The sequence below is a fragment of the Cyanistes caeruleus genome, chromosome 2 (genome assembly GCF_971803275.1).
Source record: "Cyanistes caeruleus chromosome 2, bCyaCae1.hap1.1, whole genome shotgun sequence".
Lineage (NCBI taxonomy): Eukaryota > Metazoa > Chordata > Aves > Passeriformes > Paridae > Cyanistes > Cyanistes caeruleus.
In genome coordinates, this window is record NC_141702.1 from 69,499,854 (window position 1) to 69,514,996 (window position 15,143).

General features: G+C 36.3%; 2 protein-coding genes across 4 annotated transcripts in view; one reads left to right on the forward strand and one right to left on the reverse strand.

Moving 5' to 3' along the window:
- Window positions 1-2,835, forward strand: part of B3GALNT2 (beta-1,3-N-acetylgalactosaminyltransferase 2) — a 30,869-nt gene extending 28,034 nt beyond the window's left edge. The window contains exon 12 of the mRNA XM_086877781.1: window positions 269-2,835. Within this exon, the coding sequence (XP_086733907.1) occupies window positions 269-403 (135 nt within the window). The 3' untranslated portion in view covers window positions 404-2,835. The remainder of the gene's footprint in view (window positions 1-268) is intronic.
- TBCE (tubulin folding cofactor E) overlaps window positions 1,309-15,143 on the reverse strand; it is a 50,108-nt gene continuing 36,273 nt past the window's right edge. For 2 of the 3 annotated variants that reach the window (XM_086877779.1, XM_086877780.1), the window contains 13 exons: window positions 15,053-15,141; window positions 14,280-14,379; window positions 12,392-12,494; window positions 7,727-7,803; window positions 7,390-7,485; window positions 6,698-6,762; window positions 6,552-6,616; window positions 5,943-6,095; window positions 5,027-5,180; window positions 4,477-4,545; window positions 3,381-3,440; window positions 1,993-2,084; window positions 1,378-1,743 (listed from right to left, as the gene is read on the reverse strand). In XM_086877779.1, the coding sequence (XP_086733905.1) occupies window positions 1,651-1,743; window positions 1,993-2,084; window positions 3,381-3,440; window positions 4,477-4,545; window positions 5,027-5,180; window positions 5,943-6,095; window positions 6,552-6,616; window positions 6,698-6,762; window positions 7,390-7,485; window positions 7,727-7,803; window positions 12,392-12,494; window positions 14,280-14,379; window positions 15,053-15,141 (1,216 nt within the window). In that variant the 3' untranslated portion in view covers window positions 1,378-1,650. Of the gene's footprint in view, window positions 1,744-1,992; window positions 2,085-3,380; window positions 3,441-4,476; window positions 4,546-5,026; window positions 5,181-5,942; window positions 6,096-6,551; window positions 6,617-6,697; window positions 6,763-7,389; window positions 7,486-7,726; window positions 7,804-12,391; window positions 12,495-14,279; window positions 14,380-15,052; window positions 15,142-15,143 lie in introns of all 3 variants that reach the window. The other variant, XM_086877778.1, reaches the window with a different exon arrangement.

Consider the following 15,143-nt stretch of genomic DNA (forward strand, 5'->3'; position numbering starts at 1 on the left):
AATTTAAATAACCATTGAATTAAAAATCCAGAAGAAAAAAAATCTTTTAAAATGTGTTTAAAAGAAAAACCACAAAACTGCCACAAAGCACCTGCAGACTCCATCCCTACCCCCAAGTTCTCTGAACAGGTCTAGCAGATCAGTCTGGGACCATTGTGTGCAATGTTTGTTACTAGAAACAATAAACACCTGATTCTTGGAAGTGAAGATTGTTGGAGAGTACATACTTTCTAAGAAAACCTGTTGAAATGGTTCTCTCTCTTAACAGGATGGTCTCTGGTTGTGTGAGAAGACATGTGAGAGTGGCATGCTGTCTTCCCCCCAGTACTCTCCCCAGGAACTGGGAGAGCTCTGGAGATTAAAGGAACTGTGTGGAGATCCATGTAGATGTGAGGAAAGATGATGGACTTGCCTTGGAAAACAGAGTAGTGTATAATGATAATGGAAAAGTGTACATTTGGATTCATTCATGGAATAAGAAATATTAAGGTAACTTTTAATGTTGGGTTTCAACTAAAGTATAACAATATTTGCACATCCCTTTTGATAATCACGAGTGGACTGATACTATTCGTTTTCTATAGTATAGATGTTGATCAGACAAAAACCAAAATGTTCAATATTAAAAAAAAAAAAAAATCCTTTTTATAAAAAGTCAAAGACCTACTTGTAATTAATAAATGCACATAAGAATGCCAACCAGCCTGTCTTTTGTAAATTAAAGCACTACTGATTTGACTGAGTATAGGGCTGTTCCAGGATCCCGTGGAGAGTTGTGCTCAGCACCAGGGCAGCTGGTAAGTCTTGCTGCAGCAGATTCTGTGCTGTCTGAGGAGTTGCCCTCATCTGTGCAGGGATGGGGACAGCAATGGGGGCCAGGATTTGTGATCAGTTTGTTTATACCACTGTCATTTAGAAAGAAATAAAATCAAGGTTTGCTTATACCGAATCTTCAAGTACTGCAAAGTTGGCGTGATTTAGGAGGGATTTCTGAGAGCTCACTGTGTTACTAGATTGGAATCTGAGGTTACACAAGTGAAAGTAAAGTAAGATCAAAGAACAGCATGCATAAGATTATAAAATAAATAGCAATGCCTTGCAGTATGCTGAGAACTTCTTTATAATGTGGTATGTTAATACTGTAGGGTAGAAGAAAGGTCTGGCAGATTTTGACCCAAATCATCTAAGGCAGATACTTCTAAAATTACTACTGGGTTTCGTTCACTTTAAGGTCATTGGACGTAGGTGAAGGCAAAGAGCAGGTGGCCTCTCTAGTGCAGCACTAATCTAGTCTTGTCAGCAAAGATATCACAAGTAAACCCTGTATTTATTTGGTTCAGTAAAACAAATTCTCACCACTGCTGAGGGAAGGCAGTATAAAATTGTGGCAAAAGGGTGACTTTGAGTTTTATTTAATTAAAGCATTTAAGCACTATTTGGTATCTCTCCAGTAGGACAAATGAGCAGATGTTTTCATGAAGGCTGACGATCAAGTTGAGGAGCTGAAAGTACAATTGCACAGTCCTCTGGTGCCACATGTGAAACTCATATTCACCTGTATGTCTGTTCAGGCACGGGCTGTCCGTGTCTCTGTCTCTCTTTTGCAGTTCTGTGTCAGCTTTTCCTTTAGTCCAGCAAGAGAGTCCCTTCTTACCACCGTACTAACACACAGTCTCCACTTTCTATTGAGTAAAACTGCAAAGGCTTTAAGTCATTGTCTAGTTCAACTTCTTTTCCTTCCAACTAGAATAAGAAAGCAAAAAAAAAACCTAATCAGACTTAAAGTGAAATCCCTTCATGTAAACCAAATAGCAGACAGTTGCAGTCAGAGAGAATCTGTCATTTTACAGGAATAAAATTAGGTCCTAAATTACAGCATGAAGACAGCCTTCCTCAAGCGAAATTAATTTCTTTAGACAGTATTTTAGAAAGATGCTATGGACCTTTAGCAGCATGAAATATTTTGTTGTTGAATACCCATTTTTAACTCACTTTAGAACTTTCGTAGGACAGTTTCAGTTCCGAACCAGGAATTTTAAATAGTCGATAGAGCAGTCCTTTGACCTTCTGAATAGTCATAGACTCTGTTGAGGGGAGGGAAAGAAAAGTTATTAGAAAAATGCTGCTGCCACTGAGCTGTATCAAAGTACCAGCATTTCACTTTACTTGCGTATACCAACAGTGAAAGGCTGTATTGCTGCTTCAGTTCTAACACTGCAATGTCTTTGGTACCTGAAATATCTACTACTGTCAAGAGGAAAATGGTTTAACCTGTGGTGCTTAGGGCAGGATGTGCTACTACAGATCCCATATACCAAATTAAAGTATTTTGTTTGTATTTCTGCATGCTAAACTAAGTGACCTTTGGGACACACACCAGCCAGGTTCTGACTACTTGCATCTGGCAAATGTTCCTTGCAGTTTTCATTACCAGGAATTGGCTTTCCCAGCACAAGTAAGCAAATGGCACTGTGGAACCAGTGATGTTCTTAGGAATGGTATTGAGTTATTAGTCCCAAACACATCGTCAGCAGAGTTGTTTATATTATGAAGTCAGTAATAGGAAGGGGTATTTTTTGTAATGGATCTCGAATGAGTAGATGTAGTTTGTTCCAGAGGTGATACCTGTGTTTGCAATAGATAAACTCAGTATTTTGGTTGAACTTTCACTTCTTTTGAAGCTTTATCTAAAGGCACAGCAATAGCGAGTTATTCCTGTAATACCACACATTGTACTTAGACAAATATTTTTCTATCAAACATTTTTGTAAAAGCTGTATCTATCTGATTTTATGCAACTTGTGGTAATAAATGTGATTTTTATTTTAGACTAAAGCTTGAATACTTTTTTTCTCTCAGACTGCATTATGATACATCTTTCAAAAACATCAGCCCAATTGGGAATGGTCTTAATTCATTTCAGTCTCACTACAGGCACTAAAACTTCAAAAGACAAATTTGATGGAGGTCAGAACTAGATTCCTAACTTCATGTATTAGATACCAGACCTCAATATCTAGATTTACACACTATGTGGTTGCCTTTTAAGACTTCATGGTCTGGTTACTTGGTTAACACATCCACCAGATTTCATCCCTCTTAACTGGGCTTTAATTGCCTCAGACTCATTAGTCATGAAACCAGCAGCAGAGGTCATAAGACAAGCATCAACTTTCCATCTTCAAGTTGGACTGAAAGTAAGTATGAAGGCCAGAAGAGTAATGACTTTTTCAAACAATTTCTTCCTTTGTTATTTCTTTGTATGACAGAGGAAAAGCTTTCAGGAGCTGACAAAGCCAGAGGCAGCTGCCATTCTTTCATACAGTTGTTTGAAAAGGAGCAATGAAACAAATGCTTGAATATAAGCCAAGACTTCATACCTGGTAGTTTTTTCTCCACTGGTTTCTGTTCAGGTTTCTCAGGACACTTAATTGTCAGAGCTTAAGGAAGAAAGGTGAGGCATTATTGAAAGAATGATAAGCCCTGTTCTGGCAGAAGCCTAGTCTTTCTAGTCTGATTTTATTAGAAATTGTTTCCCTTACCTCAGCCTGATCTCAAAAATTAGCAGGTTGCCTGCATCTGAGCAGTTAAGATAGCATTTAGTCATTATCTGAAAGATTAATTAATCAAAATAACCAAGTTTTTATTCATCTTTGGTAAATTATTGTAGAAGTGACTCCCTAATGCTTAAAGATAGGATTTTTTGGTCAAAATGAGTATTTACATAAAAATGCTTAATTTCTACTTCATTTTTTAAAAATAACCTGCAGTAGAATGGAAATTGCTTATTCAGTTTAAAACAGGCTTTTGGTCCTCTCAAAAGCACCATACAAATAGTTTGAAAGGACATTATTAGCCTAATTATTTTACAGAGATTAAAAGACTTATCCTTAAAAAAAGGTTTATATTATATCTCTAGCCAACAAGATTCCTCGTTCTATTTAGTCTTCCACCTAAATGCATTCAAATGTTACATTTTAAAATACTATTTTGCCCATGGAGTAAAAAGTTTCAGTTCTTTTATCAACTGGGAAACACAGCTACATGAATTTGCAAGTCCAGGATGTAACCTAGATTAAATATGTAGACAGCCCCAAACCAAAGCTACCCATATTTTTCTTGTCTGTCCTAAAGTTAAGAAGTCATAAAAAAGTTAATATCAGAAAACAGTGCAGCTGTTGAGATTAAAATCTGGGATGTCTTCTGTAAAGAAGCCATTCACACTGTCAGAATGGAGTATCAATAGTGTTTGTTCTCCATTAAATCTGAACTGAGAAAATCCTTTGGCTTGGGTTTAGAGGGGAAATGAGAAGAGAGTACACAGAATCAGGTTTTCAGCCAAACTCACTGAGACAGTTCAGAAAAGCAGAATTACAAGCCACAACTTTTTCTTCTCCATATACACCCAGGAGACACTAAGCTCATAAAATATTCTAAATGCAGAAGGAACAATTTTGACCATTTCTGGCCTCTTACTCAGGAGCTGGTTTTTCAGAGTCAAAGGCTGTTGTCCCTTCAGTTCTCCTTCTTCAGGTGCTCCATATTCTGTTGGAAGAAAAGTGCACGTAGAACCCTTCAAAGACTAAAACTTGAGCTCTAAAGACCACTGTGGTGCAGGATCAGGCACAAGTTTCCACAGCACAGACGTGGTAGATCCTGCACCACGCAGTGCTGCAGATGTGAGTCTTTTTCAGCTGCTGCAGCATTCAGGACATGGGGGAGCTGCTTAACATTCCCACTGCTGAGAGAGCTACTGCCTGCTCAGCAGCAGTGGGGGAGTGGATGCTCCCAGGTGCTGGGGTCTCCAAGGCAGGGAGCCCGAGTTCCTGAGGCAGCAGTGCCCTGAAGGGTGCAGTTCTGTGCAGCAGCCCCACAGGAGCAAAAGCCCACTGGCACACAGGCTCGCCAGTGGATGGGCTTTCCACGTGGAAAAAGGACCAAGGGGAAGAGAAATTGAAAACAGACAAACCAGTGCTGCCACAATGCCAGAGGTGAGGAAACACTGTTGTACTCTGCTTGTACTTACTAAGACAGAGTGCTTGGTATCTGGGATGGGCAGCAAGAAATTCTTCACTTGGTTTGTTTTTCTCTGGGTTCCAATGCCCACCAGCTTCTAGCCAGTCCTTTCCAAATATTTTGCGATAATCAAGCTCTGCTCCTCTTCTTTCAGCAGGAAGGATCTGTACTGACACAGGAATGACACATAATTCTATTATATAACTTTCCAGAGAACAAAATCTAATCAATGCCACAGACTCCCTGGTGTTATGTGGTGTTCATGTTTTAATGTTGTGTATGTTTTAACGCTACCAAGAATCTTACAAACCATGCTCCAAATACTGACTGATCCATATATTCAGTACATTTTAGAGCCATTAGGAGTCTTAAAGCCCCTCTGTGTACTCACTGAGCCATAATTGAGTATCTAAGCAAAGATTTTGCTGTGTATCATGGTGCAAGGATGTTTTCTGTAGCAATGGATCAGATGCTGCTTCTGCTCTCCTTTACAACAAACATTTGCTGAAAGTTTGATTTGGTGTGGATTATGGTATTTTTCCATTGCAGGAGGCAAATGTTGGTATTGCTGTCACTGAAACAGATCTGACTAAGCTGCTTTTTCTCTTTTTTTCTTTTTTTTAAGAGTATGGTTTTTGTTAACAGTCCTCAACTTCAACGCAGTTCAGGGACTGAGAGAAAACCACCATTGACCCATCTTGTCCAAGTCCCCACTGAGTTACCAATGCTCACAGAGAGGGCTCAGTCTTGTAGCCCTACTGCCTGCCTCGCTGACAAGGGGATGGACTAGTTAGCATGGATAGTTAGATGGACTACTTTTCCTGCATCCAAGCAATCCATCATCTTAAAAGAAACTGAAAACAATTCCTCAGGCAGTGATTGAAAGTTTCTGCCAGACTCATGCAATTTGTTGAAATATCACGTACCTCACAGTTGTTCAGAACCTCCAACTGACTGATCTTGGCAATAATGAGCTGTATCAGGGTCTCTGGGTTCTTCTCTGTGTCCACGAAGGGGTTATTGTTACACTGCAGTGCCCGCAAACTTGGCAGTTTATCAAGCTCATTGATAGATGACCACTGAAACGGAAGGGAAGAGACTTTTGAGGAAATATAAAACATAACTTCATTTCAGAACAATTCCTGATAACACTGACTTTTCATGTACAACAAACATGACTGGAAAAATTATTTTGATCATCAGAACCAAGTACTTGGATGCTGTTCATTTAGCTAAGGAAAGAACTGCACTCCACTTAATTAAAAACCAAAGCAAACCAAGGAATTAGTCAGAATTTTAGAACATTAGAATTCTGTGAGAGGAATTATGAGGTAGCTGCTATAACATAAATGTGTTTTAACTGTTAAAGAAATGTTTTTACATTTTTAAATTATGCCTCTGTATTGACCAAAGTGTTCATTACCTCAGAATCTTACACATACAATCAAAGAAAATTTTAAAAAGCAAAACTTCAAGTTACTCTTAACAAAGATACATTTACTTACAAAATGTGAAACCATCACAATCGAACCTACCTGTGATATTTTATTGCCATTTATTGCAAGGCGTTTTAGCGAGGGAAACATTTTAGTCTTGCATCCTAGGAAAAGAGTAAGATGACAGTGAAAACTTTAAATAAACAGAATTTTAAAACTATAAATAAATTACTTATTTTACATACCAAATGCAACATCAGGAAACTGTATAGAAGATATCCCAGTGTTTCTAAGTATTAGCTGTTCTAATCTGAAATTTAATAAATACAATGATCACTGTATGTGGCACAGGAAGTTTTTTTGCAAAGAAATACAACCTAGTTTTGTTTTTTTTTTTCTTTTCTTTATAAAGATCTGCAGCTTTTGATGTGGTGCAGCATCACTGATAAATGAAAAGCAGCCTCACAGACAGTACCCAGACTTCAGCAGTGTTCAGGGAATAAAATTTTCAGTGAGTAAGTGCAACAATTTCAAGCTTTCAGAATGGCTCCTGGATTTAAAATGTGTGATTTTCTAAATGATTTTTTTTAAAATAGCTTGTGGCTATTGAAAATCATGGCTGCTGTTTTGGTGTACAGGGAAAGATGATAATTCTGCAAATTAGCAAAATGTGGTAAATCACTTTCATTTCATAAGTATATAATGAAAACCTAATAACACACAGCTGAAGAATGTGTTATTATACAACAAAAGCAAGATTATATTAAAATAGCTCAACTAAATAATGCAGTTACTCTCCTCAAGAGGGCAAAATGCCTCTACTTCAAGATCTCATGAATCTTTCATGCAACATCAATACTATCATATTTCAGCCAACAAGGACTACAGAGATGAATATGTAGGACAAAGAATTTCCAGCAAATTTGTTTACAGCTACCTGGGGAGCTGTGCTATTAGATGCATCTGATTTCCATCCAGCAACTGGTTGTCTGAAAGGTCTAACAACTTCAGGGTCTGCAGGACATTATCAGGCCTGATACATTGGAAAAAAACACAGAATATTTAAAGTTATTGGCCAATGAAAACACTGTTTTCCTAAGTATATAATCACATGCACACAGTTGTACACATTTATGAATACTCTGAAGTACATCACATGAAATTTGCATCAATTATTGTCGTGGTGATATATATATTACAGGAATGTAACTTCATGTTCTATGTAACTTTGTGATACATCAGTGGCTAACAGCTGACTGACTCATGTTACTCACCTTTCCAAAACTGTAATATTATTAGAAGAAAGGTACAACTCTTCAAGTACTGGCCATCCTTGAGCACAAAGAAGAACCTAAGAGCAAAACTTTATTTAATATAACAAAAGATGGGAAAAATATTTCAGAAATTATACTTCATCCAAATTTGCTGTGAACGTGTTCAGAACAAGCTATGGCTCCCCAAACCAGAGGAACAATTATTAAAGATTTCCTAGTCTTCCCTTTCTTCCAGATGGCTCTCCTGTACCTGGATCTACCAGCACAGATGACATCAAAGGGGTTCTGCAGTCATAAGACTGTAAGTCCCAGGCTTGTGGCCACCCTCACAGCTGAGACTGGAAACTGAGTGACCTGGAAACTGAGTTAATTTATTCAGTGAGTTGGAGTGACCAGGTTTTCCCTATGATGAGGTGAGGAACTGGCTGTACAAACTATATATATATATATATGCAGAAGTTCCAGAACCAGCTAACACACATACCTCATCACGTCTGACAGAATATTTTTTAATATCTTAATTTATCAGAGCTTGAAGCCTTTTCTGTCTTGGGACTGTGCCAGCCTATAACTCACTAAAAGCCAAGAACTGCATTAATTCAACACATCCTGAAATTTTCAAGTTCTTTAAAGAAAATAAATTCAAAAAGCACTACAAATTGAACAAAGATATTTTTGTTTTAGATCTTATGCCCTGAAATTGCATAAAAGATATTCTTTTATTTTAGGCCATTTTTTTCTTCACAAGAGAAGAAAAAGGAGGTAATTATACTTTTAAAAATAAACACTTATTACAAGGTGATATAAATTGGTGGCATAAAATAGTTTTGTATTGTGAAATTATTCTGCAATTGTGAAAGTGTCAAAAATTGTGCAGTTTTAGCACATGGAGTTCCATAAGCACTGGAACTGATTGCTTTTCTACAAATTTGTGCCTGTGAGTAGCAAATTATTCTTTTTGCTGAGTTTTTTTTCTGGTGTGTATTCTCCATAATCAAAATAAGTGTGAGCTCACCTTGCTACCCTTTCTTTGGTTGGGAATTTACAGGGGCTCTTTCATTCATCTACATTCCTGTTTTGAGGGAATTAGTAGTTAACAAATTATTTTGAAGTCCCTAACTCTATCCAAAATGTGACTGTAACTGACTAGGGGATTCCGAGTTTCTGAGATGCAAGAACACAGACAGACAGATGTGCAGCAGTCACTGAAAGCTTGTTTATACAGGAAGTGACAAAGGTTACAAGCAGTGGAATTCAGAGATCTGGACAGTCCAATTCAACTGGTTTTGTGCACAGCTGACCCCTTCTCCTGTAATCATCCCCTCTCCTTGGCACCATTCTCTGTTACAGCTGCACGAGCCCATCTTAGCTGCAGGTCTGTATAACTGACTCAGACACCATGCCAAGGGTAAACACAGATCTCCTCCAGAGGCAGCCTCTGATTTGGAGCTCAACTGCTTCACACCCAAAAATACGAAAAATCAACCTGCTGCCATATCTGTAACACACAAACACAAAGTTCAGATATAACAACTTCTCCTGTTCCAAAGCAAGAGCAGGGAATGACGATATTTCATCTCTTTAATATGATAGTGTTTCCCCGTGTCAACAAGATAGACCAAAATAGTTATTCCCTGGTGATGAAGAAGCATGACAAGAAACCTGCAGAGTCAAGAGAAATGAGGTGCATGTTGAGTGACAGAGATTGCCCCACAACAGCCCTGCATTGGGATGGATGGATGGACGGAATAAAAAAAACTGCACAAACCTGAAGTATCTGAAGATTTTTCAATAGGCTGCCCAAATGACTAGAAAATTGCCAAATGATAGTCACAGCACAATTCCAAGAAACTCAAATTGCCAAATTTCCAGCTCCTGCTTAAAACAGCTTCCTTAGAAGCAGAAATTCACAGACCTGACAATTAACCCTCAGGAAAGACTGGGGCCTCATTTGGATAGCTGATGGGGAGGTAACAAACCCCCAGAGGAGAGCCACTGATGCTCAAAACCAGAAGAATGGAAATGCAAGAGCTATTGCAAAAGAAATAAAGATGACAACAAGAAACAATTGTCACCATGTAAGTCCACGATGTTCCTGTATCTTTTGTCTGTTTATCCCAGGAAGCAAACAATATAATTGGGAAAGGCACAAAGAAGCTAAACAATTAAAGCCACGAAGCAGAGAATAGCTGTTCTCAGTTACTTTCATATTAACAAATTGGGACTTACTAAATGAAATTATCAGGCAGCAATATCAGAACCCAAAAAAGGTTAAATTGATGTTAAATTATAGTTATAATAAAATTTTCAAATGGGTTCTTAACACAGTTAGATATCTAAGTCATAAAACAAAAAATGCACAAATGTTAATTGGAGGTATATAGACTTGAGCTTACAAAGCCACACAATTCCAGATTACTTTCTGAGAAGCTCTTACCATGTGCTTATCCTTTGCCTAGAATTTTTCCCAACTACCTGCTTCTATTTGCTAGTGTCAGAGGCAAGATCCTGCACTTGTTCTAACCCAGATTTTTCTTTTACCCTGTATAATAGTAGATTGTATTATGAATATAAAATCTTAGTTTGAAAACAGAATCACAAATATAATGTTATGATTTAAATGCTGAATAAGAAAGAAAGGGTTTGGAGCCATAAATATGAATTCATTACAGTCAAATGTATTAATTCAATTTCTACATCAATGGCTGCTAACTTTAAGTTCTTTTATAGGACACTTTTCCCCTTTGAAAGTTATATGTTATGTTTTGAACAATCAATCAACAATTCTACAGTAATAAGCTCTTTTACTGATATAATAATAATCTCAGAAGTATTTAGATATATGCAAATCATATACTAATGAAAGAATTCTATTTGAAAACTGATGCTCAAGTGAATGTGGAGCTATGTATTATTGCCTAACAGTTAAGCATGTCCCTCTCCTATGAAAAATACTTCAAAACAGAGGAACAAACTAAAAAAAAAGTACAACTGTCTCAATGCCATATAGTCTTACATATAACAGCAAGTAATTTTGAAATGCTGTTCACCATTAAACTGTTTTAATTTTAATCAAAACACTCCTAAGACTTTTGCTTATATCCCCATTGACAACTTAAATGTATTTCTTATTTGCTTGGATTATATTCATTATTATTTTCTATTTAAAAGTTGACTTTTCAAGTAACTCCCCTCAGAGCTTAAGCAGTGACATTTTCAAGTGGTTTATTCACGGAGTACTGATGTCAGGTACATGCCTTTATTTTTTTCCCTTTTGTTTGGCTGCCCTGGAACATCACTTTCAAGCACAGGCTTATGTCTCCCTACTTACAGAGAATGAATTGGAACAAATATATAAAGCAGATTTTGGAGCCAAAAGATGTCTTTATGGCCAATGACGAATCATTAACTAAAGCAGTTAAAAAAAAAACCCCAAAACAAAAGCTGCATCATTTTAAATTGCTCTGACTAAGCTGAGGCTTTTTCACTGCAATTTAGTTAGCCCTGAAGGACTCTAATCTGCCTGCAGCCATGGCTCCAACCAGCCTTTCAGTCACCCCGTGGAGGAATGAAGGACAGCTGCTGGCAGGTGCCAACATTTTAAACACCACAATGCAGATTTAGTCTGATGAGGACTGCATGGCATTTAAAGTGTTTGTAGCCACTTAATTCTTCCATTCCCTTCACCATTCATATTGCTGCTCCTACAGAAGGATTATCAACTGTCCTACCATAAATCCCACAGGCAGTTTTAAGAGCACAGTGAATGGACACTAAACAAAAACACAGCAGTGACCATCCTCTAGTCTTGCTGCAAGACAAGAGAATGAAGAAGCTTCTTTCTACTCAAGCCCCAGTTTTGCTAAATGCTCTTTTACCGGATAGCAGCTGGCAGCCAAAATCTGAAAAGTCATGTCATTTTACAATGCAGTACTACAAAATCTGACCCTGAGAAATCCAAATAACAGTTTGGAATTTAGAAGCCATTATAAGTAACGTGACACTGAGATGCACTTCCTAAGCCCCATCTCTGAAAAAAGGCCTACTGCTAACTATAGTTGACAATGGGACTTCATTCTTAATAAGATGTCATACCAGGAAAGAGTAATTTAAATGTCACACATTTCAGTGCCTGAAACAAGTCAGAGCTTTGTTTCTCCTCTGCTCGGTGCTGCCAATAACCAGGCATCATGTGGTTCAAGAACCATCAGTATGGGCAAAGATATGAATCCAATTTCCTGCTGATGCAAAGTGATGCCAAAACAAGAACAACATCATAAGGAAATATTTTCTTTCCATTTGCATTTGTTCTGTTGCGTGCAGAGAAGTACAGGTATATCTTCAACAGCTACCAGGAACCAAAAAGTTATCACTTAAACTTTGGGACATGAAACTGCTTTATTTATTCCAACTGCTTTATTTAGATTTGGCAATTTACAGATGTAGATGAAGTAAAATGTTTCTTATTATAGTCCTATGCCAATATTACTTCCTTCATTATGTAGGAAGTACATTAGTTAATATGTAACACAGTTACCCCACAGCACCTTTTCTAAGGATTATTTGATTTCAGTAGAACGATACAGTGCACAAATGTTTATTGTGCTTTCCTTGCCTCAGAAACCTAATGATATTAAATTTTAAAAAATCAGGAAAGGCTATTACCTCGGTCCATGTTATTTCAGTTTGATTAAGTGCCAGAATCTTTAAGTTTGAAAAGCCACTGGATGTAAAAGTTGATGTAGATGGAAATCTCATTTTGTTTTCACTGCATAAAAAGAATAATTGTTTGCATAATGAATAATCACATTTATTTAAGTCATTAGTTTGGAGTTACACATTAAAGAAAAAGAAATTTACACCCTGCAAAAATTAAAATCACTGCCAAGATGTCACATATTTTAAAATATAATAAAATATATTTCTAGTTATATTCAAACATGCTCTTTCCTAATTTACTTTCCTGCTTCAGGAATGCATATTTATTCAAAAATGCATATATATTCATCTGTGGCCTCTTTCTCTTTCACTAAGTTTTGAACATGAAAAGAATTATTTTCATTAATATTAAATGAAACAAAGCCAGAGCTTGGGATTAAATTCCTTAATGTTGACTGAAAATGAAGAGCCTACATGACTATCCAGACCCCAGTAAAACAAAAGTATGTAAAATCAACTCTCAATAGTTAAGGATCACTACAAAGAAGAAAAGATAAAGATTCTCAAATCTGCAGTCTTCAAATAAGTTTTCATTATTCACCCTGAAAAAGAAGTTTTTATTTCTTTTGGAAGGCCAAATCTACATCCATAGTCTCATAAAAATCTCGGTGTAGTTTATAGTTACATACTTTTGGGTAAAATTTCCACATAAAGAGCTGGTGGATGGTTAATCATTTTTATTTGTCTTCCAACATTCCATGCACAAAGAAAACCAAAACAGTGACAGATTTACCTTCCTTCTTTTTTAAAGCAAACAGAAGGTCAAAACAATAAAAAACTGATTCAGACTATGTCCATTGGTAGTAGTAAGCATGAGATTCCAGCATCAATCTCATTTTGTTTTCCTTTTTTTTTCACAAATAACTTCTGAAAACCCTTCAGTCTAGAGTACACTTCTTAACAATGAAAAAAATGAAAAAATGATTCTGGGTGAATTAAAATAAATTCTCTGTATTCTCATTCACGCTGATAAACATAAATCATTATATGCTCTAGGCAAAGTTAGATTTTAAAATAGCACCCAGGTTGCAAACAGCTGCTCAGTGCTAAACAATTGAAGAAAATGGAACACCTACAACTATTTTAAAAATACATTTTTGTCACATTAATGATAAGTGATGGTGATTTAGGCTGTTACCTAATCCATTGTGTTATTTCACAGCAGAAAATTATTGTGGCATGTGCCAATTACACTGTATAGCTTTTTACTAGAAATGTTCTTTATTTTAAAATTATTTTATAAATTTTCTTGTTTCAATGGAATTGTAGCTTTATTTAACAACATCCTCCCTCCTTTTCCAGTGTCATCATTGTACAAGAAATTTTCTCCTAGATCTGTCACTGTGGTCTTACCAGTTTCTTATCAGCATCATTTTAGGACAGAAATAGACTAAGGTTTGGGATAATTAAGGTTTGGTTAAAGCATTTTGGACAATTAAGTTTAGTGTCAAGACATGGTTGGTTAAACAAAAATGGAGTCCTAAATGCAGACCTGCCTGAACAGCCAGAATGTATCAAAAATAATAAAAAGCAAAAATCAAGTCTTAAAACTTTGAAGAAAAATCTTCTCCAGAACTTAGTTTTACACAGAAGCTGAACTCCTAGGATTCTAGTCTTTTCTTGAATACAGATGTTAGAAAAATACAGCCCACACTGTAGCCCACAACTTGAGCAGTTGCTTAAGAACAAGATTTAAAAAACAATAAAAAAGTGTTTAAAAACCTCCCATTAGAATGAGTCTTGTATCCAGTTACATTTACAAAGCTGAATTCTGAACCTCTTGGTTTTTGTTCCTACCCCAAAGGAAGAGAAACCAAATTATGAATATTTATACCTGACATTAAGTGTTTCTAGATTTTGAACTTGAGAAGCAATTGCTGTTACTGTCTCCCAAGATGATATCAGATTTTTTGATAGGTTTATGTGCCTCATATCTTTAATTTCTTGTTAAGAAAAATAAACTTATCTCAAAACTGAACTTCCTTTTTTTCTGAATTAGAATTAGGGTTTTGTTTTGAATCAAAGAGAAATAGATTACACTAAGGGATGTTACTGCTCAGTTACAGTAAATTTTATTTTGATTTGTGATATGGAAATGGCTTATAGTTTTATAAAAAGAGCTTAACTATACAAATTCTCTAATGGATTATTTTCTATATTGTCAGGAACGCTTATAAGTCCTTATAAATTAACAAATAATAACTGCTTTATAGTTTTGTAATGTTGCCACTACATGCAGTATACTAAATACATTATTTGTTATATATTGGAAACCACTGGTGCCTACAGGACATATCACATAGGCTTATCTAGTCTAGGGAATTTTCTAGAACACCATTACTGGAGACTTCTGAAACTGCAGTCACAGTAACAACCTATGACTATACTTCTATTTTTATATAAAATTTGCATTTGCTCTCAAAACTTGTAGGCGTCTGGCTTTTTAACTTTTTAACATTGCATTAAACTTGTAAATATAAACTTCAGTTTTAATTTTTATTTTTTTTTAATAAAAGGATACAAGTATCATTCATTGACATAAGCACTTGGAATGCTAAAGTATGTACTTTATTTGTGACAACATGCAGTATAGCAAAAAAAGGATACTGGCACACGCTCTGCTGATTTCCTCTTCCTGACCAGCATGGCTCACTGCACACTCACGCACTGAGATATCCACCAGTTTGTTCAGTTGTCT